Genomic DNA, 25,654 nt, shown 5'->3' on the forward strand with positions numbered 1-25,654 from the left:
TGTTCATTTGTAGAAAAAAACATTTAATAATATGTCGTGCAATTTGGAAGTACAACAGATATAATAAACTCTGAAAGAAACAAAGGCAACAAAAGTAAGAGTCTCAATTTGCATTCAAATCTTGAAGGGCATGAAAGTTTGAATGAGTTTCTATTTCTGTTAATGCAACATTAGTGCTGCAGCGGTCACAGTGGTAAGTTTCTTCTTGCACAAATGAACTCCATAAACTTCCATTCGCTTTTGGTGTGGCACTAAACAAAGAGAAGGCATTGGCTGATAAACAGAGGTGAAAAAAACATTCTTCTATCTTATTTTTTGCTTTAACTAGCAAAGACACTCTAAACAGTTATTTGAATAAACACAACAAGCAAATTACAAACCGTTTTTGTGGCTCAAAGAACTTATGGCTGTTGGTTGGGTTCTGTTTTTTATTCGTAGAAGTAGTAAGGTCATGGGTGGAAGTTGGTTTTAACTTTGTATTTAATCTTTGCTTCTTTAATGCATCTTGTATTGCGGCTGCTGCTTGTGTACGTGCTCGGAAATATCCCATTGGTACAGAAGTAGCATTCCCCAAAGGAACATTTTCAGCACCTTTAATGCATGAATAACTGCTGGTTACAATACTTAATCGCACAGACAATCAGTTTCACAGCATGTGTCATAATGCTGAATTCCAAGTTTAAGTCTAACACAATTTAGTGATGTTGTCACAATTGCCCATTTCACAAGCTTCATCATAATAAGTTAGTTCCATTCATAACTATTCAGTTTATTTACAATTTATCTGTGTCCAAATTTCTACCTTTAGTTTGGATGCCTAAATTCTTTTGAGCACTTTTTGGTTTAGATTTTTGAACCAAAACACTGCTGAGTTGTGGTTTCCCAGAACCGAAAAATCCAGTTATGGATTTCTGACCACTTGTAGGTTGACTTTGTGCAAGTTTTATCTTTTTAGAAGGGGACTCGGATGTTGAAGGTTTACTTCCAGCACGAATCTATCAACAAAATGGAAATCAATATGATCAATGTTAAAACAATATGCACATTACCTCTTCTTGTAAAAACTGTGGTAATGAATTGAAAATATTCATATCAACCTTCTCCATGTCATAAGTGTGTTGACTCTGTAGATATAAGGAACAGTATGGTTTTACTGTTGGGAATATGGGCATAACAATCTTACCAAAGCAGGAAGTCCATTGATTCGTTGCGAAGATTTGTTGTTTTGCTTTACAGCTTCTTGGAGCGTTAACTGACCAGTGCTTCTATCTGAAATAAAGAGAGTTACACGACTTGAAATATTCAAGATGTCATACCCCTTACTTTGCTTGCTGTCCAAATAAGCGGCTTCTATTTTACATGAAGCCCCATCACCTGATTTGTTTTCCAAATGTGCAAAAAATGACTTTTTTTTACTGACACCGGATTCGGTCTGATTGCCACAATTTGAGGCACTACTTGTTGAGAACATGAACTTTTTGGCCACATTATTTTCTTCAGACATAGGATCTTGTTGTTGCACTGCTGATTTGCTTGGAGAAACAAGAAATGTATCGAGAGAATTTCTTTTTTTCTTTGTCGAAATTTCTGTAACATGAATGAGAGGGGAAATACAAACAATAGAAAAAAGATATATATTTATTACCTCCCGTTTTTTCAGGTATCTTATTTGCTGGTTTTATGGCTTTAGCAGATGCAAGCATTGTTGCAACATTACAAGATGATTCTACAGTAAAAGCAAACTTGTCATTAACAGCTCAGTAATAATTAACAACATTTACAAACCTGATGATTTACCAATGGATTGAAAATTTTTGGCTGAAATCCCAATGTTTGTGATTTTTGGTGACCTATTTGTGGCAAAAGTGATTAGCTCTTATACCTCTAAGGCTTTAGCAGAAAGTTTATGGGTTCTATGCTCGGTACTGCTACCACTATGGGCGTTTCCTTAGGCAAGAGACTTAACGACAATTGTGAGAGAACTAAACTGACATCCATGCATTGCAAAAAATGCAAAATTTTCCACAGATTTAAATTTATGGCAACTCGTAAGCAGAAACAAGAGGTTTCAAACAGAACAACCAATTTTAAAATAATGTTGTTGCCGCCCCTGCAGGGATAAATACTTAATAGGACACATTTTTTTAACAATATTAGAATTTACCAAGTATCTGACTCTTTGTCCTGGTTCATGTTAAGTGTTTCCAAAGTCGCTAAACACCTCATTGTGATGTCATCAACATCATAACGGTTGATCGGGCAAGTTCTTGAAATTGGTTTTTTAATTCCAATATGAATTGTTAGAGCATGAGAAACTCTGTTGTTCTATAAATAAACAAAAAAATGAATATCACTATGTGTTGAATTATGGACCCATACAGTACAAACCATTTGCTTGTCTTTGTTCAATCGCTCGACAAGTTCTGTCGTCAGGCATCGAACCCAATGCTTTACTTTATTACGAGATCCAAGAGCATCATTGCCTGTGAAATTTTTACTGCATCCAACAGATTGCGCAACATGTCGTTCCTTCACAGGTTCATGATCAATCCCATGACATACTTCATACAACCACAACCTAACGTGAACAACTTTTTGAAACAATTACATCAAAAAAATACTACATTTTGGAATTTATACCACACATATTAAACTTATTCACCACCCACCCTGTTTTTTCTCCAAATCCATCAACTAAATGTTGCTTTGTCTGATTGGTAAGTTGACCTATCTTCTCCACTCCAAACCTGAACATGATTTCTTTCCCCAACTTTCCTCCCAAGTTCCTTCTGCATTGAACATCATTAAAAAACCTATAATCACAGAAAGATAGAGTTACCCTGAAGGCTGAAACCCACATTTTTCCAATCTTGATTGTCTGAAACAGACCGGCCACCATGTTGAAAGGGAGAACGGTCTGTTTGTTGGGTTTGTTTATTCCACATGAAAGCTTTGAAAGCATCTGATGACAAAAACAAATAAACAATATTAAAAAATATGTCAACAGATATAGTTGTTTATAAAACACCTTATTATGAGAGATCCCAGCAGAGCAACGAAAAGATGTTTGCTGATAAATTGCCAACCTCATCTTTTCCACAATTGCTGCAGCAACCAACAATCTCGCTGCATCTGGGTCTAAGTTTGCGCTGTCCCAATACGCCGTTAATCCTGATTCTCTTGCATTTGTAGCATCTGTATAATACACAGGTTATCCTTGCATGCAATAGAACATGGGTTTCGCATTTCATTAAATAAAATTGAATACAGATGGTAGTAAGAATTTTTAAACATGATCCTACCATCACAAGAATCTTTCGGATATCCAACCACATAGGTATTTTCCATCTGTTCTAAATCAGGTAGTATTCTGAAATAAAAACAAATCTTTACTTACTATACTATGTACAAACAACTACAAAATACAATACTTACATTTAATCTAAAAAACACAGCACAAAACTTTTTTTACTTTTTTTACAACTAAACGAACTTTAAAATTATTTTTAGCTAATCTAATTTACATATTCTAGTTTATTCCCAATGACACTATTTCAATACATGAGTTTGATAATGTTCTTACACCTTTTCTCTTTCATACTTGCATCCACAACAGAAGTAAGATCAATGTAAGCCTCATCAACACTTGCCCTCTCAACCACTCCGCCAAATTGAAGCAAAACCTGAATCACTTCAGCACCAGCATCTCGGTACCTATATGTATATATATCTAATTATAAGTATATTAAACAATGAAACTATAAAACAATTGAAACACAATGTTCTTGGCTAACCTATGAAATATTTGAAGTTTAAACTTAAGTGTGGTGTATTGATAAAAAAAATAAATAGAAATTGAAAACTTTTTTAAAATGTATGTTGCAGACTTGCAGTAATCAGTATTTAGACCTCCTTTAGCCTCCAGCGATTGACCATTAAAATGTGCTTTTGTTTTTAAAATATTGAAAATGCAGAAAATGGTGCTCGGTCACAGAATTTGTCACATAGGTCATCAATTAAACAAGGATTGGATCAATACCTTATTTATAGAATATGTATTACTACGATTATTTTCTACATTACAGATTACAATTTGTCGGGGTTAGCACAAAACAGTGCAAAAAATAAGATCATAATGTGTAATGTGCCATATCGTAGGTATCATATTGCTATTGTGACATGAAAAATCTTTAACTAAACGTAAGTTCGGCAAATTGCATTGACATCTTAGCGAATGATATTTTCACACATTTTCAAAGTTAATTTTCAACATAAAACCAAAATATATAATGGACAAGACATTTTGTCGTTTTATAGTAATTAATTTGTACAACTCAGTGGTTACTAACTTTCCCCCATTTAACATACCTTGTTAAATCAGCTTTCCCATTTGCCATGGGTACTTTGCACAGAATAATTTCAGGACATTTGGCTTTAGCATCATCTCCTCTCATATTCCGTGTGACACCCTCATCTCTTGCTTCATAACTGACAGCAATAATCCTGTAGATGATTTGTTACTTTTGTACCATACATGTTTATTTAGGAATTATTCTAACCAGTAATATTAACAGAATATAACATGTGCAAGAAGTTTTTTTTTAATATTTTTGCCGGGCAAAATCATTGAACACATTATAAAATGTAGGCACTCGGGAAGAATCCTTCTGTAGGTTACAATTCAAGCTGATAGAAAGTGTTGAAGTTGGTATTTAGGGGCTGATAGTTAGTGGTTATAGGTTTTACTATATTTAAGTAAGTGGTTAGCAGATTAGGAGACAACGTTTAACGTATATGGGATAATTCTTCATTAGCACCAAAAACCGGCACACAGAAGCTATAATATTACCCTCCTCCTTTCCACTGATTGTACTGCACCACGGCGCACGGTTTTCCTTTTAAATTCGAGTCCCGACGTTGTTCAACTTGGACGTAGAAGCAATCCATGTCAACCAGGACTACGACTCGGTTTGACGGAAACGAACTCATAGCCAAATTTGATTTAAACATACAACCACAACTAACTAGCTCAGTCTAACTTTCACTAATCAGCGTTACTATTTACACTAATAACAGCTCAATCAATCTAAGCGGCAGTGCAGATACTGTTGATTGGGGAATTTTATATTTGAGGTTTCACTGGATTGGGAGTTACCCAATTATTTAAAGCAGATGCTTGCAAGTAGGTTGTTGGCGATGTTTCTGTCGATGTTAAATCAAGAAAAACTGGCAACTACAAAAATAAAAAGCACCAAAAAATTGTAAAATTGCATAAATTTTTTTTTGTCAGAATTGTTTCATCGAGTTTTATGAATTCATTCGGACAGAGGTGGACACAGGTACAGTTTAGCTTCAAGGTTAGAGCTAAATCAAGCTCTGGAAACCTCCAACTTCATGACTGAAGAACCAGTTTATAACGGCATCAGTCCAATTTAACATTTGCTCCATTTCTACAAAAAGAAAATGTTTAAGCAAATACTTTGGCGCCTTGGTGCGAACTAAAGGTTATATATGGCGCGCCCGCCTCTAGCCCGAATGACACATATGAATCATACATACGGATTCGAGGCTCGAAGCCGCTACCATTATGGGCGTTTGTGTCCTTAAAGTTAAAGGCAAGTGCTCCAACGTGTTGGTCTCTTATGAGTTGTCAAAATAATTAGCCGTGCATTAAAAAACAAACAAATGAAATCTCTAATAACCCGAAAGTTCTTACGAAGTCCGTCTATAAAAGCTGCCCGGCCACGTGAGACTTTTTACATTCATTCAACACATTCGAGGAACGAACTTTTTTGTATAGCCATACTTCTTACCGAGAAACATGATTGAAGGAATCATCGGGCGTTGGCGAATCTTTGTACTCTCTTGTGTCTTCCACTTTCTTACTTTTCCCACTCAAAATATTGAACGTCATCACCAAGATAAACTTTATTAAACAAACGCAATTTAATGACGACGTCTGAATTTAAAGTTCGCACAAGTAAAATATAACGTATAGCTTACCTTAAACCAATACATATGCAGAAAGAGTAGAGTGAGCATAAGTCCGTTTAGAAAGAAGTAGAATGGTGGATATGCAGTTTGGACTTGCCTGCTGATGTAAGCGCACGCGTACACTGCCTTCAGCGGATACCAATATAATCGGAACACAAACCTGATCAATAAAACATTTGTAATTTTTTATTTTGTCTAAATAGATTTTTTTTATATTTCTGTTTATACATAACTAATATAGTGGTGTTGTGAGACGGGACACATTTAGCACCTAACATCCAAATATTCCTACCCTGTGTTAAACAATTAACAACGGTATACGGTAGTCGTGAGGATACGATCTTATATTTCTTTAAATGTTGTTTGTTTAATACTAAACCGGTGGAAGTAATAGAACAAAAAGGTGTCATCTTACCCAATATTACAATATTATGCGTTTCCGACTTACCACGAAATCGCAAACATAACGAAACCAATAGTAGAAAAAACACCACAAATATTCGACCAGCGTCCGCCTTTCGTTTTATAATAAACGGCAAGCTTGGTAACTTCTAAGAAGATGTCACTAAAGTCATGGAGAAACAACACCAGAATCCCAAGGTAAGTATATCTGAAGCAAAATGTAAGTCAGCTCAATGCCACTGAAACGTATATACTGCAGGAATATGGAGTCTGTCCGAACACGCGCAAGCAGATTAAAAATGGGAACTACTTCTTAAAACATACTAACGTCTATGGTACTTAACGTTTCGTACCTGAACAAATATGAAGCCGAGATTAACATCATTGTCACGACATGATGCAGTATTAAAACGACGGAATCTTTGCGCCATTCGTCCAGAACAAGTGTCGCGTGAACCGAATGAATGTAGAAGGTCATTTGAAACATGTACACGAAATAAATGTCTGACTCAACCGAATGAAGCACCCAATCTAAACATTGCATTGTTGTAATTAATTAATAGCGATAATTGCAGTGCCAAAGGTCGGTTTGACGCTCAGGGCACAAATAATAACTGCATGATTGCTACAGCAGTTTCGAAACTAAAGTTCATGTTTTAAACTTCTGCTTTCAAATCCATTGATACTGTTAGTTTTTTAATCTTTAATGGACTAAAGCTAAAAAGCAAATCTGTTTTTTGCATCGTTCTTCTTACTTGTAGTTGCGTTAACAGGGTCGTGAAACAAATTGTATTGCACCAACACCAGATAAGATGAGATAAGCCACGCCACCGTTGAGAAACTGAATTTCCATAATGACTCTGGAACCTTCAATTCTTCTTTCTTTCTCAGGCCAGAATTTTTCGCGATAGGCTGTAAAGTTTAAAGATGTTAGTATAGGCTTATTTTAAAGTGAATGTTATGTTTTCGCTAAAACCGCGACGTTTGCTTGATAAACCACGACACAACTGTACTTACCACAAACAAAAACTTGGTAGTTACGCTTCTTACTACTGTCCACGCGACTGACAATACTACTAACAAAACGATATCTTGTACTGTACACGAACCTTCACGTTGCAAGGTTTTTAACCAGCTGGTAGGATATAAATCTGTCGTCTCAAGATTGTTCCAAGCTTTGATAAGTTCTGAACTAACATCAGTCACAAACTGGCAGTAAGTCGGTTGCGCGAATCTGTAGTGGTTGCTCGAGGCAGCCATGCTTTGATCGAATGGTTCACATAAACTGACGTCAATCCCGCAACAATAGAACGAGTCGGCTATTCGGCACACCTTCTTTGCCCGGGTGCTATTCTACCTGTCTCACTCGGTACCCCATGAACGCAACCAAGCATATAAAAGCAAGCTATATTTCCGTATAGCCTATATATACCAATTGAGCAACTTTTAAATCAAATAGGGAATATTTTGTACATGTATTATGCTGCCTTTATATAATCATGACGAACTTTTTAATAAAAGAACAATTTAAATAAATGCTTAACCAACAATATTAAATTGGTTTTATTCTCTTTGCACAACGTATGAATATATTCATGTGTACCTGTAAACTATAGGCGAATCAATGTGTACCTGTAATGTACCTGTAAACTATAGGCGAATCTTTTACAGGTTGGTTAATTTTTATATTAATTTTGTTAAAATGTGTTTTAAAGGTTTTTCTCAAAGCTTTTTTGAATCTATTAAAACGTCTGTTTACTTTTTCATTAGGGGACGAATTAGTTTTACTAGATTTCTATTAAGTTACATAGTGCGGGAAAAACCCTAATTTAAATAACCAAACAGTTTAAATTTTTACTGGAATCGCAATTTTGTATTTTATGTTGAAAAGTTTCTCGTTTTAAAAATACGTGTTTTAATGTTTTAAGTTTTAGGTTAAATTTAACGTTAAAGATTTAGGAATTATCAACGTTTAGTTGGCGTTGTTTCTCCAATAAAATGTCTTTTCCTAGAGCGGCATTAAAAAGATTTAATGAAGCGAAAGGTAACGTTATGTTTAAAGTATTATAAAGGCAATATCATACATCTAGGATTGGATTTTTAATAAGTGAACTACCGAAGTAACAAGGCAGTAAAGTTATTTTTATTTGGCTCTATGTTCTACACACAATTGCAGCAATATATTTTTAAACAAATCATTTTACATAGATTCTGGCCCTCCTCCTGGCCACTACACAGTAAAACAGCCAGAAAAGAACCTTGGAACATTTAAATTTGAGCATGCTGGTGAAAGATTTAAATCAATGGAGTCAATTCCAGATGAAAGTGTACAAGCTGATAATAATACTTTCACAGCTCCTGTTCCCCCAATAACTAACAGCAAGAAAAAGTTAAACTTTTCTGGCTCAGAAAATAAAAAGGTGTCTTATACTTTATGGGTCATTTTTAATATTTGCCTTTATTTTTTTTGTTTGAATGTCAATCTGCAGAGTATGGCAGTTCCTGACGAGATCTCGCGTTTGCAAGAGTGTGCAAAGCATGTACATTTTTCAGCCACGTTAAGAAATGTCATTCAATTTATTACAAAATTTTTTCTTTGTTCAATTGATTGGCGTGCGCAAGACAAATTCTCACCACCAACAGTTTTGTAAACAAAATCGCTTGTGCACATGCCATACTCTGCAGACTGGTTTAAATGTATATTATTAACTTGTTTAATATTTGCATATTTTTTGTTTGAAAGTATATTATTAACTTGACAGCCAGAAAAAAGAAGAACACCAGTGAAAAGTTCACCTAATGTTGTTTCAAAAGAAAAGCAAGCCTATGAAAGGGAGGTCCGTGAAATAACTAAACAATTAAAAATCCAACTCCAAATTTCCCTAATTAGACTTCAGTGTTTAATTAAACTCTTTTTCTCTGTAGATTCGTCAGCTGTTACAGCAGTGTAGTGACAGGGAAGCCGACATCAAACGTCATAAACTTGAAATCCAGCGGTTTGAAGGAAAAGTTAGCATTCTGACCAAGGATAAAATTTCACTTGAAAGCAATACAAGCCTTATGGAGAAAAGTATAGCAGCACTGACTAAGAAAAATGAGTTTTTCATGGCTCAGGTAATATATGAGAATGTGAACTTAGGTAGTATGTTTATTATTCAACTATTTTGTATATACTTGAAATTTACCTCATCTTTCATTTACAACACATGCTCCTAAAAGTCGCAGATGCTGCTGTTTTATTGTTTACAAAAGCTTTGAGGCAAAAGTCACAAACGTTTCCATTGGCAACCTTGTGCTGTTTTCCAGAGCTGAGTAAATTAAGTGAATAATATTATGACAATGACAGATAACTAAAATGCAGCTTTTTGTATACAATTGTTTAGGAAATTATATAACTTTGGTGTTTCTTACATATATTCCGGGAGAATCTGTTTAACTATTTTTAATTTCAGTGTGAAAAAGAGAAGAAAAAGGAAAACAGTGAGTTGGACCTTAAAAAACTAAAAACTCAAATTTTGTCAATGAAGCAGGTGAATGAATAAATAATAGGGTTTTATTTATTTAGGCCTGCATTGTGGCAGGACTGGCAGCAATATTCTATGGTTTTACACCTCACGCCTGCTTATGGGTTACCATATATGTGTAACTATTAAAGTTTGGTGATTAGTTTTTGATTTTTTTTATGTTTGAGTGAAAATTTTGACAACCTGTAAGAGACCACTGGGTTGGGACTCTTGTTGTTAGTTGTCCTGTCCTTAACATACACCCATTAAGATAGCTGTTGATTCTCGATTCCATATCCTTTGGGCTAGAGGCTGCTGTTTTACCCACTGCCATGGCGCCTAAGGTGTGCAACAAAATTGTACATATATATATTTCTTAATTTCTATATTGCTAAAGTTTTGTTTTACTTGCCAGCAAAGTGATAGAGACAAAATGAAAATTGCCAACTTGGAGGCGGACCTGGATGCTGCTAGGTCAAGGATTATGGCTTTGCGAGATGCAAACAAAGTGTTAGGTCAGTGCAGTATTATAACTGTTAAACAGACATGCAGCTAACATTTTATTAAGCTTTTTAGGCATTGGCTTAATTTTTTTAAAAACAAAAAGGTTGCCCAAATAAGTTACAATTTTAGTTTCACAACCTTTTCTACCGATGCTTTCTTAACAAACATTAAATGTATTCATATTCAATCACATTGAGTTAAGAAGGCAGGCCTATATCCAGGAATTAATAAAGGGAGGGCATCACTTTTGAGAAAATGTAAATTATAGTGGTTAATATTAATAATAATAATATTATACAAGCTACATTGCCACTTACTTAGTAAATAACTCTTGTATACTGGACACTGGCGCCGACTCCCAGAGGTGCGAAGGTGCGGCGCACCTCGTGAATTTTCGAGTATAAAATAAATGAACGTCTAAAAAAACGAGATAATTCTTTAAAACTTACGTTTTGTATAAACATTGTTGATTTAGGCAACTAACGATATTACATACTTTAATCGCGCGTTAAAAGCGCCCAGTATAGTTCTAATAAAAGCCGTATTATTAAACTATGGTTATGCGATTTTTGTTCGGGTAAATCATCATGCAGTACGGCATAAATATAATATAAAATAAGTAGTTAGTTACTGCAATACGACATAAATATCAAATAAAACAAGTAGTATTAAAACATACATGTGAATTGTGATAACACTAAGACTAACAATGCTTCTCATTGTTACGGAATTCAAATTAAAACATTTTCTGCATTGGTAAAAAAGTAGTATACGTGGCAAAAATACGTTTACAAAGTTTTTAAAAGTAAAAGTAGAATGTCTGCTGCAAAGCAACGTAAGCTGCAATCGCAATCGATATCCAATTTTTTTGCGCCAGTAAAGGCAGCAGGCAGAGCAGAAACATTTGAGCCTGAAAGAACGAATGCGCCGGATGGTGTTTTGTTAACAACAGAACCAAGTAATTATTCCTCTGGAAATCGTGGCCGGTACTATCAGCCTTCTTGGAAAGAGCAATTTCCATGGATACATTACGACGAAATAGTAGACGTACTTTCTTGCACCTACTGCAAATGGTCTGTAGATTCCGGTAAAGCAATGCCCAAAACACGTGAAAAACTAACAAATAAATCGAAACGGTGGGTGGATGGATTTAATGAATGGCACAAAATGAAGTCAGAATGTAAATTACATGAAAACCGTCCATACCACCTTGAGTGCGCAGCAGCCTATTTGGCAAGAAATTCCACATCACCTGGTACGACACAGCAACAAGATACGATTACAAAAATAAACACCGCTGCACTTGCACAGAGGAAGTTAAACTATGAGGCACTCGTGGCTATATTCGATTCCGTGCTCTTCTTGGCGGGTCAGGGGATAGCTTTTCGTGGTCATGACGAGTATAGTTCAAATTTTGTACAGACCGTTCGTTTGCTTTCGGTTCACTCGTCCCATGTTCATCGTTGGCTAAACAGACCCGACAAATACAAATGGATGAGTCACGATATACAAAATGAAATGCTCCGAATGTGCAGCGATGCAATAACTAAATTACTTCTAGGACGTATTCGAGAGTCGAAATATTTTGCAATAATCGCAGACGAAACATCAGACATTTCACACACGGAGCAACTTTCTCTGTGCATTCGGCACGTAGATAGGGAGTTTATTGTTCACGAGAGTCTTATTGGTTTGTTCAATGTGGGGAAAACTGATGCATTGACGCTGTTTACTACCATCTGTAATGCGTTAAATGATTTTGGTTTAGATATTGCCAATTGTAGAGGGCAGTCTTATGACGGAGCAGCAAATATGCGAGGAAACATAAGTGGTGTCCAGGCCAGATTTCGTCAAGTTAACCCACTCGCACCGTATGTGTACTGCTCCGGCCACAAGTTGAATTTAGTTGTTCAGGAAGCATTCATGTTGCACCATGAAGGAATAAATGCCCTTAAACTTCTATCCGCCATTGTAAATTTCATTCAAGTTTCCCCTAAACGCCTGGCAAATTATAAAGAATTTCTAGAAGTTAATAATGAATCAAATCTAAAGTCTAGTCTTCGTCCCCTTTGTCCAACACGGTGGGTGATGCATCTTCCAGCTCTTGATGCCTTTCTCGCAAACTACAAAAATATTCTTAACTGGCTCGAAAAAGTCTGTAACGATACAGAACTCGACAGACTAACCCGAAGTACAGCTCGGGCTCACCTTGGTTCCATCGAAAAATTTTCCTCATACTTCATGCTTCGATTGTTCCAAAAAATTTTGGCTTGGGTGCATCCGGTTCATACCGCGATGCAAGGACGTCAAATGACCATGGGAAGGTTTAAGCTACTTTTAAACAACCTGATCTGCACTTTTTCCGCAGCCACCGCTAACACATGTAACGCTAAACACTTCACTGACTCGGTTGTACAATCTGCAAAGGAACTTGGACTAAACGAACCGACGACTCCACGGGGAAATGTCAATTTCTCTTCGATAGAATTTTTTTGCAGTATACACACCAGTCTTGTTGAACATGTCACAAATTCTATTCTGGAACGTTACGATAAGGAAGGATTAGAACACCTGGTAAATATAGAAAACATGATAAACAACGACCCTATTCCAGAAACATTTATATCTGACAATTTTCCCGATTTAGATTCGAAACGGTTTACAGCAGAAAAAGAGCAATTTAATTTGTACAAGATTCACCACAAACTGGATAAAAATTTAACATTGCATGAAGTAAGCAAGATGTTTGAAAATGACAAGACTCTGGAAATGATGCTGCCTAATATCGCACTTCTAATTCGCTTGTATCTCACTCTCCCTTGCACGACTTGCGAAGCTGAGCGATCTTTTAGTTGTCTAAGAAGAATAAAGACTTACCTTCGATCAACGATGACACAACAACGTTTGAATCATGTGTGTATGTTAAACGTACACGCTGATATTATTCAAAAGCTCAACAAGACGGAAATTATTGAAAAGTTCGTTGCCAAAAATTTAGTTCGAAAAAATACTTTCTCGTTTTAAAACCGAATTTAGCTACGTTATAAACTGTTGTTCTTGCTTTTTATATTAGTTCCTGTTATTTTCTTTTATCTTTTTGTTTGCACCGTTGTGTAGAAGTTAAATAAATGTATAAACAAGAAGCCAGACATGAGTACGCACTAAAAAGTTCTTTTGTTGGACAGTAAATTAAACGGAAGAGAAAGCGTCTTTGATTGCGTATAAACTGCATAGAATTACGAAATAATATTCCTCCCGCGAAACTTATGTAAGAATCAATTGGTGAAGAATAAAAATAACGCGTTTTACTGCGCATAAAATTTACTATTCGAATGACGTAAACGGGCCGTGACGTCATAGTTTTCGATCCGCACCTCGACGATTTTTTTGAACTCGGCGCCTATGATACTGGAGTAAAAACAATCCTTTCTTCTCTGTTCCAAAGAACAGCGTTTTTGACTTTCAACTAGTTATTTCCTGTGTGGTTATGGCTGAGAATTACTGTACACTAACAGCCTACTTCAATCAAAGCACGATTGTAATAAGGACTTGTCACAGTGCAAATTCAAATTCCGCTATGGCAGATATCAGATGTTTATATTATCGTTTACCAAGCACGACCAAACTTCTGCGCATAGGTTACCAGATGTCAGTTTAATAAGACAGCCCGATAACAAACAGAGGCAACCCACACTCTACACACTATATAATGTATATATGTAAAATGTAAAACCAATAAAAATGATGATGATGTCTAGAAATATCACTGCACAACAAAATGTGACAATGCTTTTATTTTACCCCTGCAATACTAGTAGTAATTGTTATTCACATGCAAATAATTGTCACGCTTACAATGAGTGATTTGTATGCAAGTGATCGCAATGTAATACTCTCTGCTTTATTGATTGGAATAAGATCAAGTACCAGCTTAAGTGTTGAATATGAGTACGCGTGCGCTATGGCTATATACTATAAATTCTATAGTTTGCACTCAAAAAAGTCTGCTGTTTGCACTTAAATAAATTCTGTAGTATGCACGCTAAATTTGAATTTCGTTTTATTTCAGAGCAACTAAACCTTGAAATTGAAAAGCATGGAAGTGATGTATCCGTGCAGGTGGAAAGATTACAAGGTTTAAACTTTGAAGTGATGTTGATGGTTTTAAATTGATCTTTAACTTTGTGAATCTTCCTCAGGATTGGTGGATAAACTCAGAGAAGAAAATGCTTGTCTTCAGGATGAAGGAGAAGATACTAAATTAAAGCTCACAGAGATTCAAGAAGAGTTTAATGAAAAACTACAGTGTGTGCTCCAAGAACGTATGAAGGAATGTGAAAATAAGACACAGGTTGTTAGAGTTGAAATGGCTTTGAATGTGTGAGGTTTTAAATCTAAACCACATAAGTTTGATTTTTGTTGGGAAAACATTGATTGGTTGCATCTGGTTTTTATTAATTTATTTTTTTTAACCATAGGCTGCGAATAAGCAAGTTGCAGAATTGCAAACCAACATACAAGATGCAGATGCAAAGCTTGAGGAATTGTCAGAAACAGTGAACTTATTGCAGTGTGAAAAGTCTGACATGCATGCAGTGAATGTAAAGTTGCAACAACAGATATCTGAAACTGAACAACGATGTGAAACATTTGCTGCAGAGGAAAGGTTAATTGAGCGTTTTTAAACATTATGAACTTCTATATAAATTGTATGTTTTCCCCTAGTGAGCGAAAAAATGAATTAAAGAAGAGAATCATGGAAGTGGAAACCGCTCAAGTGGAAATTGAAAATCTTCAAAAGGAATTGAAAGAAAACAAGGAGAAGCATGAAAGGTATGTTCTGTTTTTGAATTATATTACTGTATAGTAAAAATGTGCACTGGTAAAGTTAAGTTAGCCTATGATGGCTTGTAGAAGAGTTGACTTGGTTTTATGATGCAAATCTATTAGTTTATCAGGATTTCTTGTATCGGTTAACCTGTTAAGAAAAGTTTTAGATTGTACTTTAACACAAACAAATTTATATTAGTACAGTGAGTAGGTGGTAGGTGTTAGTGTAGGCATGCTAGTTTAACACTTATATTAAATGACTTTTAGAGTTATACCTGCATTTGTTATAGGGCTGTGTGTTATCGCATACTTGTACTGCATTTAGTAGTAGATTCATTGCTGAATTCAATTCGTTCTCTTGTACTGTTACACGAATACCTCTCTCTGGCACCACCATGTGAAAGTTGATCAAGAATTTCTTTTTCAGAATTGAATCAAATTACCTTGAGTTATATTATCGTGTTACATTGTAGCACACTAACCTTTAAATCTTGAAACAAGAAGTTGAACACATCGTGTACATGCAACACTCTCACACTCTTTGTTAAGTTTGAATCTTCATTGTTGAGGAACAATCGCCTCATTGTCTCTTTACAAGGTACATTCATGCTCTCCACAGTGGAGCACCTACTTACACAAAGAGTCCAAATTCAATTGTCATGTCTGCTGTAACACCAGGTCTATATAACAACATATCACAGATGCTCACCTTACTTGCACATCAACTGGGAGTTTTAATTCTTTTTTAAGTTTTTCTGCAAGTGCCACCATCAGCTGTGTGCTGTTCGTTTTATCAGGAAAACTTGCTAAAACAATCTCATTCTTCACCCTAATACCTTCAGGGTCTGTGTGAAGTTTATTTATTTTTTGATACTAGTCAAGCAGGTTACTTTGTTAAGTTTCATTAAAACATTTTGTATGTATAAAGCCATATGGCATGGATGACAGTATTGAACTAAAAGTGAACTTCATAAGTTATACACCACACACCCACCTAGCATTTTATCTTTTATCTTCTCAAATATTTCGGTCATTTGAACCTCCAAACCATCACCCGCTGTGGTTTTATAAATAAGTCCCGAATCTTGATACACAGATGTGTGGTCATCATAACATTCCACCAACCAACGTCCTTCAATTGGTTTATTTCTTGGTACTTTGTTTACACCTAGCATTTAACTTTGTTAATATTCTATCACTACATACTTAAGATCTTAAAAATAATCTTATTTGTTTTTGCTGAAATCTTAACAAAAAAAAACTGCTTCTAAGTTTCTACCATTTAACATAAAGCTAAACAATTTTTTGAACTCCTGTTAAAAAATGAACTTTATCCATCCTTAAAGAGTTCAAAAACACCTGAAGTTGGCAATTGGAATAGTGAGAGCATTACATTTTATTCTTGTATGCATGTATAAATCTAAACACCAACAGCAAGAATTCACTCGTAGTGATGGTTACATCAGTTTACTGCTTACTCCAACACTACATCTTCACTTACCACATCCAATCAAGAGAAATTCTTTATAACAATCAAAATCTAATCCAACACCAGCATTCATGACTTCCACCAACATAGATCCTTTATTACTCTGATTTGCGACTTCTCCTCCAAGTAAATCTGTTGTGATATCGCAACATAATTTTTCACATACAAACTTACAACATTCTCATACCTGACATCTTGTTTCTTGTATTGAATTGAACAACTTTTTCATTTTGTTTATCCTCCTTTATTTCTGTATTGCATGGGTGGCCTGACTTGACCTCTTTAGGTTTCCTGTTTTTGCTGTTGCTTCTCATTAACTGTGAAATGTATCAAAAAAATCCGTTTAAATGCAGTTCATCAGTAGTGTATGCATAAGTCATATATGCACTGATAAGACAATTTTGTTCCATAGTTAAACTTGTGAGCTTGCATTACCCGTTTCATATCTTGTTCAAGCTTTATCACATATTCATCTTTTGCCAGAGTTGCACCGTTATAATATTCCCCCAAAGTCGTCATATTTATTTGAAATGCATTGAGCAACATATAATGTGCCGTCCTGAGCATGGTGTGGTCTAACATAACAGTTAACCCTCTTAGCTTCTCAATGTTACATCTCTCCAGACCTTTAATGTTGCTGTAAAGTTTAGAACAGACGTTAAAGTAGTTTCCAGAACTTTCATATTCGGTTTTAATTGAGGAGTGTATTATTCATTAAAGTGGTTCATTTTATACAAATACTGGTGCAAAAAGTATATTGAACAAAAGTCCTTCACTACAGAGTACCTGAAGCAGTCTTTCAATGCTTCCAACAATATTTCTTCCAAATTCAAAACTTGTAATTTAATTCCTGCTCTATGAAGGTTGGTAAGTGCACGCTGGTTGGCATAGTGACAGGGATGTGCGAATGAGATTGCCATTCCTCTACAGTGACTTCCCACTTTTCCACGCAACTGTCGATATACTTGTGTGAAATGCTCCGCACTGATGATGCTTGGACTCTTGTTCACCATTATCTATCAAACAATTCAACTTTTTTAAATGAATTCTCATCACTTGGCTGTTACAAGAAAAACTAACAATTTGGTTTCCACACTTATATTTGTGGTGATTATGTAAAATATCAATTTCCTACCTTTAATGCAAACTCTCCTTTCCACAATAACTTATCATCTGACAGCAAAGCTTTTAATTCTTTTGCAAGTTGAAGCTCTGCATTTTCTCCTTTATTTTCTCCCCCACGATGGACCTTGCTGTACCTGACATAAGGCCAGGTTGTTGAGTAAATAAATGCATTATGCCATTTAAGTTCACTGGAAAAATTGTTTCATTGGTCCGCCATGAAACACATGTAGGTTTTATTATGATCAAAAAGTATCAACACACCTTAGAATTCTATCTTGTTTTAAATCGCACTTTACGACCACCCGTGTAACATCTGCTTGGTTCTTTGTCTCCACAAAATATTCTTTATACTCACGTAAAGATATTGTAGCTGGCTGCACTGATTTCCACATATTACTATGGACAAGCTTAATATTTTAATGTTTCCTTTAACGTATTTGGTACGTTTTAATTGTACATTCTTTCAAATGTACAAATACACCTGTGACTTTCTTTATAGAGTTTTTATCTTAAACCAATACCTTGTATTCCGTGCCTCAAAACTCTTGCCACAGCCCTAACCCTAAATAGTCATATCATATTTATTGTGTCCCTCTGTTTAAAATAGCCCTCTCCTGATTGTAAAGCCTACTACATCAGTTTCCTGGCTGTAAATGATAATTTCATTGATAATTTCATTTACAGCATTACATTATATGTCTGTTGCATAATTCATAGAACAAATTTGCGACATCAATTTATGTTGTGTTAAATTAGCCTATTTATGACATGAAAATTTCATGGTACTGATCACAGGACAATGTGTTGGTGAATTTTATTAAGTGCGTATTTAAAAATGATAATGGATAATGTGTGTTGGTAAAGGAAGAAATTCTTACAAATATTACAAAAGTGGAAGTATAAAGTGACACAACAGTTCTAAACACGCTGAAATAAACATTGTAAAAGAATAAACACGGCGCAGTTACAAATGCATCATTTTACAAATTCCCGTTTTTACGCAAAACTTTGGTTGTCTGTATAGGTTTAAAAAATAATAAAACAGGCCCTATTTGGTAAAATTCTAAAACAACTTCTATTATAAAGCTAAGTTTGCAGCTTCTGCATATCTGTCGTCAAAGTTCCCATTCATTGAATGCTCTGTGCCATCAATGTGTATTCTGATTGCTTTGTTCACCAATCCAAGGGCAGAAGAAAGGGCCGATTTATCCAACCTTACTACTGCTCTCCCATCGTACTCCAACCTCCCAAGCAGCTTGAAGTTGTCCTCCACATCCTCTAGCATGTCAAGGAGGATATCTTGAAGATGCATGCACTCGGCAGTGGTGTGTGTTCCATCCTCTTCATGTAATGATGACGGGGAAGCTATGGATGAATTTGGAGAAACAGTTGCTGACTCATCCATTGCATATCTAATAGAAGATTCAACTCGAACCTGAAAATATGAAACATTTTTTTAACTTTCATACCTGTATGCCAACCTTCTTAAATTGTGTCTTTGTCTATTATAAAGATTATTAAGTTTAGCAAGACACCTGATAAGCCAACCTCTCTTGCACCACCTTAAAATTTGTAAACGGCAACAACACGGGTGTCAACAATATGTAAAACAGGATTTTTGTAAAACGGCAACAAAATGGTCTTGCAGCCAAACATGACACATGTTAAGCCAACCTTCCTTGTATTATCTACTTACTCTTTGCAATCCTGCATCCTGTATTCTCTCCATCAGATCATGTTGTAATCTTCGCAGAGATGCACAGAATCCCATGCGATCCGGGTACTCACTAATGACGACCATAATCTGTATCACGATCTCTCTGTGATTCGCTAATTCATGAAGAGTCACGTTATCCCCAACCTTTGAAAAATAAATTATGTAATACAGGACAATTAAAGTTGTATATGCACATTTTGTTCTATATCAATATTACAACCAATGGGTAAATTTGTGCCCGGGTAAAATAAATTACTTTACATTCCCCCCTCTAAAAACTAAAAATTTGAATGTTAAAGCCACTGATGTTGAGAACTGTTAAAACAGGGTATGGAAATATAAGGTATTGTGTGTTTCATGGTTTATTTTGACCATGTATCAGAAGTAAAATAATGCTCACCAATTTCCACAAGTGATTTGCCATAAGATGAACTTTGTTTTGATTAGATTTGCCATTATTCTCACTACCTTCCATGGAGTAAACCTTCTCAAATAAAGATTCTTCCTGAAAAAGAACATTAAAAATGTGTCTGTTGAAATTGATGCAAACCATCTATGGGTTACCTGTGTAATTCCTTCTCCTTGTTTCCTTAAGTTGACTTTAAATTTGGCCCAAATTTCGTCAGAATTTTGTAAAAGAAAATAATCCCTGTAAGTGTTGAGAGAAAAGCCGGTCATTTCTTCTTGTTGACTTGCTTTCTGGATTGCTACTCCATTCTGATAACCTAAAAACGAAAATAGCCTAGTCAGGATGTTCATAGATTAGTAATTAAGCATTCAGTTGCCTTGTTTTACAGGATTGTAATAAACAAAATATTTATTTCTGCTTTGGCATGCTACGGTATTTAATTGGTTCTGCATTTAATTCCTAATTGATAAGGTTTATTTATGTTTAGAGTTGGAAAATATTTCATATTCACCTAATATTTCCTGCAGTCTTCTGTTGTGTTCATTGTAATAACCATCGTTATCTACAACTAACACATCTTGAAAGTTTGAAATTGCTCGCCTAAGTGTTTGCGCATCAAGGGTCAGTGTTCCCCGACAAGTTTCAAGTTGATCTAGGGACTCCAGACTGTCACTGAGGTCACGCATCATGCAGTTGATTACTTGTTGAAAACTGAATGAATCAGTGTTAAAAATTTCTTTGAAAAATTTGAAAAATTTCCAAACCTCAGAATTTTCAGTTTGACTCCTTTTTCATAAAGATTATGCAAACCTTCTCTGTTAAACTTGTTGTCCCATGAAAATGGTTGCACGAATGAGAAATTGATATTCACTTTAATTGAATGCTTCTTACAGTATTCAAGAAACCCCTGAAACAAAACAATTGCTGTCTCATTGCTGCTGTATCAACATATGTTAGATAGTGAATTGGGGGAAGATGGGCATCTTTTCATTTTATTTTCCCGTCCCATTTGGTAGTAAACAAAGACCATTCAAAGAATTATAAAACTATATTCTCATAACTTCCATATACCGTTGTTAATTGTTTAAAACGCCATCAGGATACTTTAATATTATGTGCTAAAGGTGCCCCATCTTCCCCCACACCACTATATATTGTTTAACTCAACCCACTTGAAGTTGTTCAGCTCCTGCATTGCTTGGACTTCTGCTTGACATCAGTTCAACTGTAACTGATGAATGATCCACCAACCCACCTTCCCTGTGGCCTCCTGTACCAATAACTTGTTGGTCAAACTCAAGATCATTCATGCAAGATTATCAAATTTAACCTATGCCTAATGTTTTATTATCTCTTCCTTCAATCAAGCATATGTTTTATTAATTTTACCCCAAATTACCTGTCATATCTTTGGTGAAGCAGTTGAACGGGTCCAAACTTTTCCCACCAATTATCTTCCTTGCATAGATCATGTTTTCGGATCCGCTTTTCTCCGATTGGTAAACAGTTGCCACGAGAAGGCAACCTTTTGCTTTTTCATTCTGTTGTTTCTCACCAGGACAGAGGAAGTAGTTGAGATATTCCTCAAGAGTTAAGCTTGCTGTCATCGCCTTAGCTTGCTTTGCTTTATGATGTTTTCCGTCTCTGTCAAACAAACCAAACACGTCAGAAGTTTACCAGTTAATCATTACACCTTTTGTCTTGTCTGAACCTTGTGTTCTTATTCATATTGAACAACGACAATCCCATTCACGTTTCTCGCCTCGCTTTTGAATCGCCGCGCGCACCAACGCGTTCGCCAACTATTTCTAACCCGGCGTGTCTTGTCGTGCTGTCTCTTTTACAGCCACGATCCATTCACAAAAGCATAACCTAGTTATATTCCACGGTCCACGCACAAAAGGCATCGCGAGAACCGATTGTTTGTTGACCGCATTTCGCGTCGGCATTCACAATAACCGTTTGTGACGTCCAACTCGCAAACCGTCGGTTCAAACCTAAAATTTCAGGCAAACAACCTCATGTCACGTATATACCCCAAGCTAAACCAATATCGGCGCTATGCCTGTACTATAATTAAAATCACACGACGTCTTATGCCTTTCGTTACTTATAAAATATTAACAACTATTACTACACGCTCATGTTATGTAATCTCAACCTATCAGACATCGCTATCACCACAACACGAACCGCCACAACTTTTACCAGCGCTCTTATCATGCGAACAAACATAGCAACCTTCGTCCCACCAACAGTGATCCCTGACGATCGCCGCTTCAAGTGCGGTAGCTCATTGTCTGTTGCATCTTTTAAATAAAAACATTTCGATCGAAGCCGCAAAATTCCGCACACTACACAACAGACCGGTTTCTCTCCACTCGACCGCTTAATACTTAAATTCATATGAAACCCACCAGGGAACTGTTTTATGTTGGCACTATGTGGTTAATATTTGTCGATGACGTCATAGGCGTCCCGCTGTAGGAATAATAACACGAAAGCGAATCAGATTTTCGCGAAACTTGTTGGAATGTTGATGTACATTCCTTACAAGTTACAACTTATGTTGGTACACCTGACACATGGCATCGCCATAATCAAACCACAGACAGTTTACATGGTCGCTAGTGGCCACTATTTATCACTTTACAACTAAAAACATAATGGTAAACATTGAGACTTACCTATTTCGATCCATGGTACTTGCTTTAGTTGTGGCAAGTTAAAATAAACAGGATACTTACGGAGTGCCAAGAATTCGGACCGTCTGCTATTTTTCCCTTTTTTTCGGCGAGATTCAGCTCCGTTTGTTTTGTTTTTATTGAATGTTTTGCTTGCAGCGTTTTGAAGGAGACTGACGAAAGACGCGCCGAAGCACTTGAAGAATCAAGGGCTCTGAATAAGAAGCTAGGTTTGAAATTACGTCATATGACGATTTATTATGAATATAAACCTATATAAAATGTTGCTAAAGCAATACTTCCATTTCCCACCGTTAAGTTATTTTAGTCACCAACAAACGTCTTATGAGCCTATGACGCGTATTATTATATATTACTGTGGGGTAATATGGGACTCCGTTAGCATCTAAATCCCATATTCCCTGATCGTGTTGTATCCGATTAACAGGGTCATTCTAGAGTCGCTGGGCAACGGTCAGATAATTCTTTAAATATTGTTTGGTAATGCGACAAGAATACAGAATAAAAACATGTCCCATTCTACCCTACTCTATTATAATAATAAACTGTGCACGCTAAGGTGATGCTTTACAGATGCACTGGCGAAATGTGAAGCCGAATTGTCGCAAGAAGTTTCCAACAAAACTTCCGAAACCGAACAACTTCGTGGGCAGCTTGAGTCGGTGACGTCATCTAAGAACGATTTAGCCCAAGAGGTGGAAACTATAAAAGTATGTGGCGTCAGGGGAGAAGTTTTAAACTGAAATTGCAGGTTTTAAAGTATTTTTTGTAGAAAGAGCTTGGCTTGCTGCGTGCGGACCACATGGAAAAATCAAAAAAGCTGAACGAAGTGGAAACAGAGAAGAAAACGTTGATGGAACAGTTGGATGATAATAAACATCAACTTGAAAGGTAGAAGGTTGCGTCATTAGTAGTTCTCCGTTGTGACGTAATAATAGGAATATTACGTTATTTGTAGTTCTCCGTTGTGACGTAATAATAGAAATATTACGTCATTAGTAGTTCTCCGTTGTGACGTAATAATAGGAATATTACGTCATTAGTAGTTCTCCGTTGTGACGTAATAATAGAAATATTACGTCGTTAGTAGTTCTCCGTTGTGACGTAATAATAGGAATATTACGTGAGTAGTAGTTCTCCGTTATGACGTAATAATAGGAATATTACTTCATTAGTAATCCTCCGTTGTGACGTAAGAATAAGAACATTACGTCATTAGTAGTTCTCCGTTTTGACGTAATAATAGGAATATTACGTCATTAGTAGTTCTTCGTTGTGACGTAATAATAGGAATATTACGTCATTAGTAGTTCTCCGTTATGGCGTAATAATAAGAATATTACGTCATTAGTAATCCTCCGTTGTGACGTAATAATAGACACAAGGAAGCGTCAATGACGTCTGAGGCGAAATATCTCGATTTGGAAAAGCAGTTTGCATCAGCTAATCAGAATGCTATGGCGATAAAAATGCGGGAGGAGAAGTTGAGATTGGAGGTGGAGGATGCAAGGATGACATGGAAGCAGGAAGAGGAAGGGCATCATGAGAAACTCAAGGAGTTTACAAGGTGGGTGTTTGCTTGTGAGTCGAGTTTAAATTCACCCGTATCCCTTCCGCAGGAGGATTTTGGACACACAGAAAAAACTGAACCAGCGTGAAAATGAAGTGAAAACTTTAACAGAAGAATTAGTGAGCATTAAGAGAGCTATGGATGATTTGAATGATAAATCTAATGAACAATGTCGAAACTCGGAAGTTGAAATATCAAGGTAAATTCACTCTCTTTTTTTGAAAACAGAAATGAAAAAATTACAATTTTATTAATTTTGATTTGGTGTAGTTTAAAAGCTAAAAACGAGCAGCTTGAGTGTGACGTCACAAAGCTGACCGAAGGAATTAACGAGCTGAAGGTGGCGGTAGAGAGCAAGGGAAATGCGGTCGAAACAGAAAAGTTTGTAGTTATTCTTAGTGTTTAAGTTCTATGAATTTTAAGACGAACTTTTTGTTTCCACAAAACGCCAACTATTTGTTGTATATTTTGCAGATGGAAGACATTGTATGAGGAGTTATTGGAGAAAGTGAAGCCTTTCCAGGTAAGTTGTAGAAGTTTGCGGTTTACTCATCTTTTTTGGCTTTGTTACAGAAAAAAAATAGTTTGTAAAAGTGTACAACGGCCATTGTAACGTATGTGTTTCTAACAAACCTAACCCCAATAGCCTATAGGTATTGACGATTAGACTCGGGTGAAAATAAACTAAATGTTAAAGGAGGAAAAACAGGCTTTAGGGATACCAATGTTACTTTGTATTTATACTCAGGGTCAGCTTGACGCTTACTCAGCAGAGAAAGCGATGCTTTTGTCCGAAACATCTGCTGCTCAAGCTGAAACTACCAGACTTGGACTAAAGTATGCAGAGTTACTTGGCCATCAGAACCAACGGCAGAAAATTAAACATATCGTGAAAATTAAAGAAGAAAGTGTTGCATTGAAACAGGTGTGATGGCAGTTGCAGTTCTGATAATTTGTTTTCTTTATAGATATTTCTTTAATTATTGTTTGTACTAACAAATATCGAATAGTTGAGTTCAAAACTAAAGAATAAGACGTAATGTTTTTCCGTTTAGGAAAACACAAAATTGCGAAACCAAGTCTCACTGCTGACGAAGCAAGTCGTAAAATCCCGTAAACCTGTGTTCGACCCTGCTACTGCATTTCAACATCATAAAGAGAACGCCAACCCCAACTAAAAGGCCTTTTTGATTTAAAGTAATTTATCGATTTTATTTTTTACTTGGATATCGCAGAGCGTCTGCAATAGTATTTTGCGTTGTCGTTTTCATGCTGGCTCAGTATGTTTGTTATTGCCGATACGAGCAATTTTTTTGCTGATTTTATTCGTTTTGCTGTTACAAATCATTTGTATTATTAACCGATGCTTGCAAGACGACACTCAAATAAATTTACTTTAAATTAAC

The 25,654-nt window shown here is 35.9% G+C and overlaps 6 protein-coding genes across 12 annotated transcripts; 2 read left to right on the forward strand and 4 right to left on the reverse strand.

The window, feature by feature from the left end:
- Window positions 1–6: 6 nt before the first annotated feature.
- Window positions 7–5,080, reverse strand: LOC149739646 (DNA polymerase eta-like). Of its 2 annotated transcripts, XM_089872268.1 has the most exons (17): window positions 4,850–5,080; window positions 4,369–4,503; window positions 3,586–3,714; window positions 3,303–3,370; window positions 3,029–3,195; window positions 2,859–2,962; window positions 2,670–2,789; window positions 2,389–2,578; window positions 2,165–2,325; window positions 1,786–1,850; window positions 1,646–1,726; window positions 1,324–1,587; window positions 1,184–1,269; window positions 1,050–1,124; window positions 803–995; window positions 381–591; window positions 7–251 (listed from the first exon to the last, which is right to left on the reverse strand). In XM_089872268.1, the coding sequence occupies exons 1-17, from the start codon at window positions 5,008–5,010 to the stop codon at window positions 104–106; spliced, it is 2,358 nt and encodes a 785-aa protein (XP_089728394.1). In that variant the 5' UTR covers window positions 5,011–5,080; the 3' UTR covers window positions 7–103. The 2 variants fall into 2 exon arrangements, with proteins under 2 accessions (XP_089728394.1, XP_089728396.1); XM_089872270.1 differs by lacking the exon at window positions 1,646–1,726.
- Window positions 5,081–5,103: 23 nt separating this feature from the next.
- Window positions 5,104–7,737, reverse strand: LOC149739647 (ceramide synthase 1-like). Its single transcript, XM_089872300.1, has 7 exons — window positions 7,414–7,737; window positions 7,152–7,308; window positions 6,750–6,927; window positions 6,443–6,604; window positions 6,004–6,154; window positions 5,814–5,926; window positions 5,104–5,450 (listed from the first exon to the last, which is right to left on the reverse strand). Exons 1-7 carry the CDS (start codon window positions 7,654–7,656, stop codon window positions 5,423–5,425), a joined length of 1,032 nt encoding a protein of 343 aa, XP_089728426.1. The 5' UTR covers window positions 7,657–7,737; the 3' UTR covers window positions 5,104–5,422.
- A 542-nt stretch (window positions 7,738–8,279) lies between these two features.
- Window positions 8,280–25,653, forward strand: LOC149739648 (uncharacterized). 2 transcript variants are annotated; one of them, XM_089872271.1, is made up of 19 exons: window positions 8,280–8,440; window positions 8,605–8,816; window positions 9,159–9,233; window positions 9,322–9,510; window positions 9,849–9,926; window positions 10,315–10,414; window positions 14,473–14,538; window positions 14,603–14,754; window positions 14,882–15,069; window positions 15,129–15,236; window positions 22,817–22,887; window positions 23,252–23,388; window positions 23,451–23,569; window positions 24,057–24,245; window positions 24,298–24,447; window positions 24,519–24,629; window positions 24,723–24,771; window positions 24,997–25,173; window positions 25,304–25,653. In XM_089872271.1, exons 1-19 carry the CDS (start codon window positions 8,395–8,397, stop codon window positions 25,424–25,426), a joined length of 2,340 nt encoding a protein of 779 aa, XP_089728397.1. In that variant the 5' UTR covers window positions 8,280–8,394; the 3' UTR covers window positions 25,427–25,653. The 2 variants fall into 2 exon arrangements, with proteins under 2 accessions (XP_089728397.1, XP_089728398.1); XM_089872272.1 differs by lacking the exon at window positions 24,519–24,629.
- On the forward strand, window positions 10,437–13,400 carry LOC149739649 (zinc finger MYM-type protein 1-like). Of its 3 annotated transcripts, XM_089872276.1 has the most exons (3): window positions 10,437–12,977; window positions 13,051–13,136; window positions 13,240–13,376. In XM_089872276.1, exons 1-2 carry the CDS (start codon window positions 11,220–11,222, stop codon window positions 13,123–13,125), a joined length of 1,833 nt encoding a protein of 610 aa, XP_089728402.1. In that variant the 5' UTR covers window positions 10,437–11,219; the 3' UTR covers window positions 13,126–13,136; window positions 13,240–13,376. The 3 variants fall into 3 exon arrangements, with proteins under 3 accessions (XP_089728402.1, XP_089728400.1, XP_089728401.1); XM_089872274.1 differs by having other exon boundaries at window positions 10,437–13,136; window positions 13,240–13,400; XM_089872275.1 differs by having other exon boundaries at window positions 10,438–12,977; window positions 13,051–13,270.
- On the reverse strand, window positions 14,838–17,984 carry LOC149739650 (uncharacterized). Its single transcript, XM_089872314.1, has 9 exons — window positions 17,509–17,984; window positions 17,158–17,359; window positions 16,910–17,039; window positions 16,735–16,854; window positions 16,228–16,401; window positions 15,943–16,078; window positions 15,716–15,860; window positions 15,509–15,651; window positions 14,838–15,381 (listed from the first exon to the last, which is right to left on the reverse strand). Exons 1-9 carry the CDS (start codon window positions 17,733–17,735, stop codon window positions 15,297–15,299), a joined length of 1,362 nt encoding a protein of 453 aa, XP_089728440.1. The 5' UTR covers window positions 17,736–17,984; the 3' UTR covers window positions 14,838–15,296.
- LOC149739651 (uncharacterized) lies at window positions 18,648–22,807 on the reverse strand. Of its 3 annotated transcripts, none has more exons than XM_089872285.1 (9): window positions 22,661–22,807; window positions 21,373–21,617; window positions 21,146–21,243; window positions 20,738–20,880; window positions 20,485–20,684; window positions 20,129–20,289; window positions 19,965–20,069; window positions 19,544–19,708; window positions 18,648–19,282 (listed from the first exon to the last, which is right to left on the reverse strand). In XM_089872285.1, the coding sequence occupies exons 1-9, from the start codon at window positions 22,672–22,674 to the stop codon at window positions 18,926–18,928; spliced, it is 1,488 nt and encodes a 495-aa protein (XP_089728411.1). In that variant the 5' UTR covers window positions 22,675–22,807; the 3' UTR covers window positions 18,648–18,925. The 3 variants fall into 3 exon arrangements, with proteins under 3 accessions (XP_089728411.1, XP_089728412.1, XP_089728410.1); XM_089872286.1 differs by lacking the exon at window positions 22,661–22,807 and adding an exon at window positions 22,182–22,340; XM_089872284.1 differs by lacking the exon at window positions 22,661–22,807 and adding an exon at window positions 21,685–22,127.
- Window position 25,654: the final 1 nt, after the last annotated feature.

Source organism: Ciona robusta, chromosome 2, assembly GCF_009617815.1.
Source record: "Ciona robusta chromosome 2, ASM961781v2".
NCBI classification, from domain to species: Eukaryota; Metazoa; Chordata; class Ascidiacea; order Phlebobranchia; family Cionidae; genus Ciona; species Ciona robusta.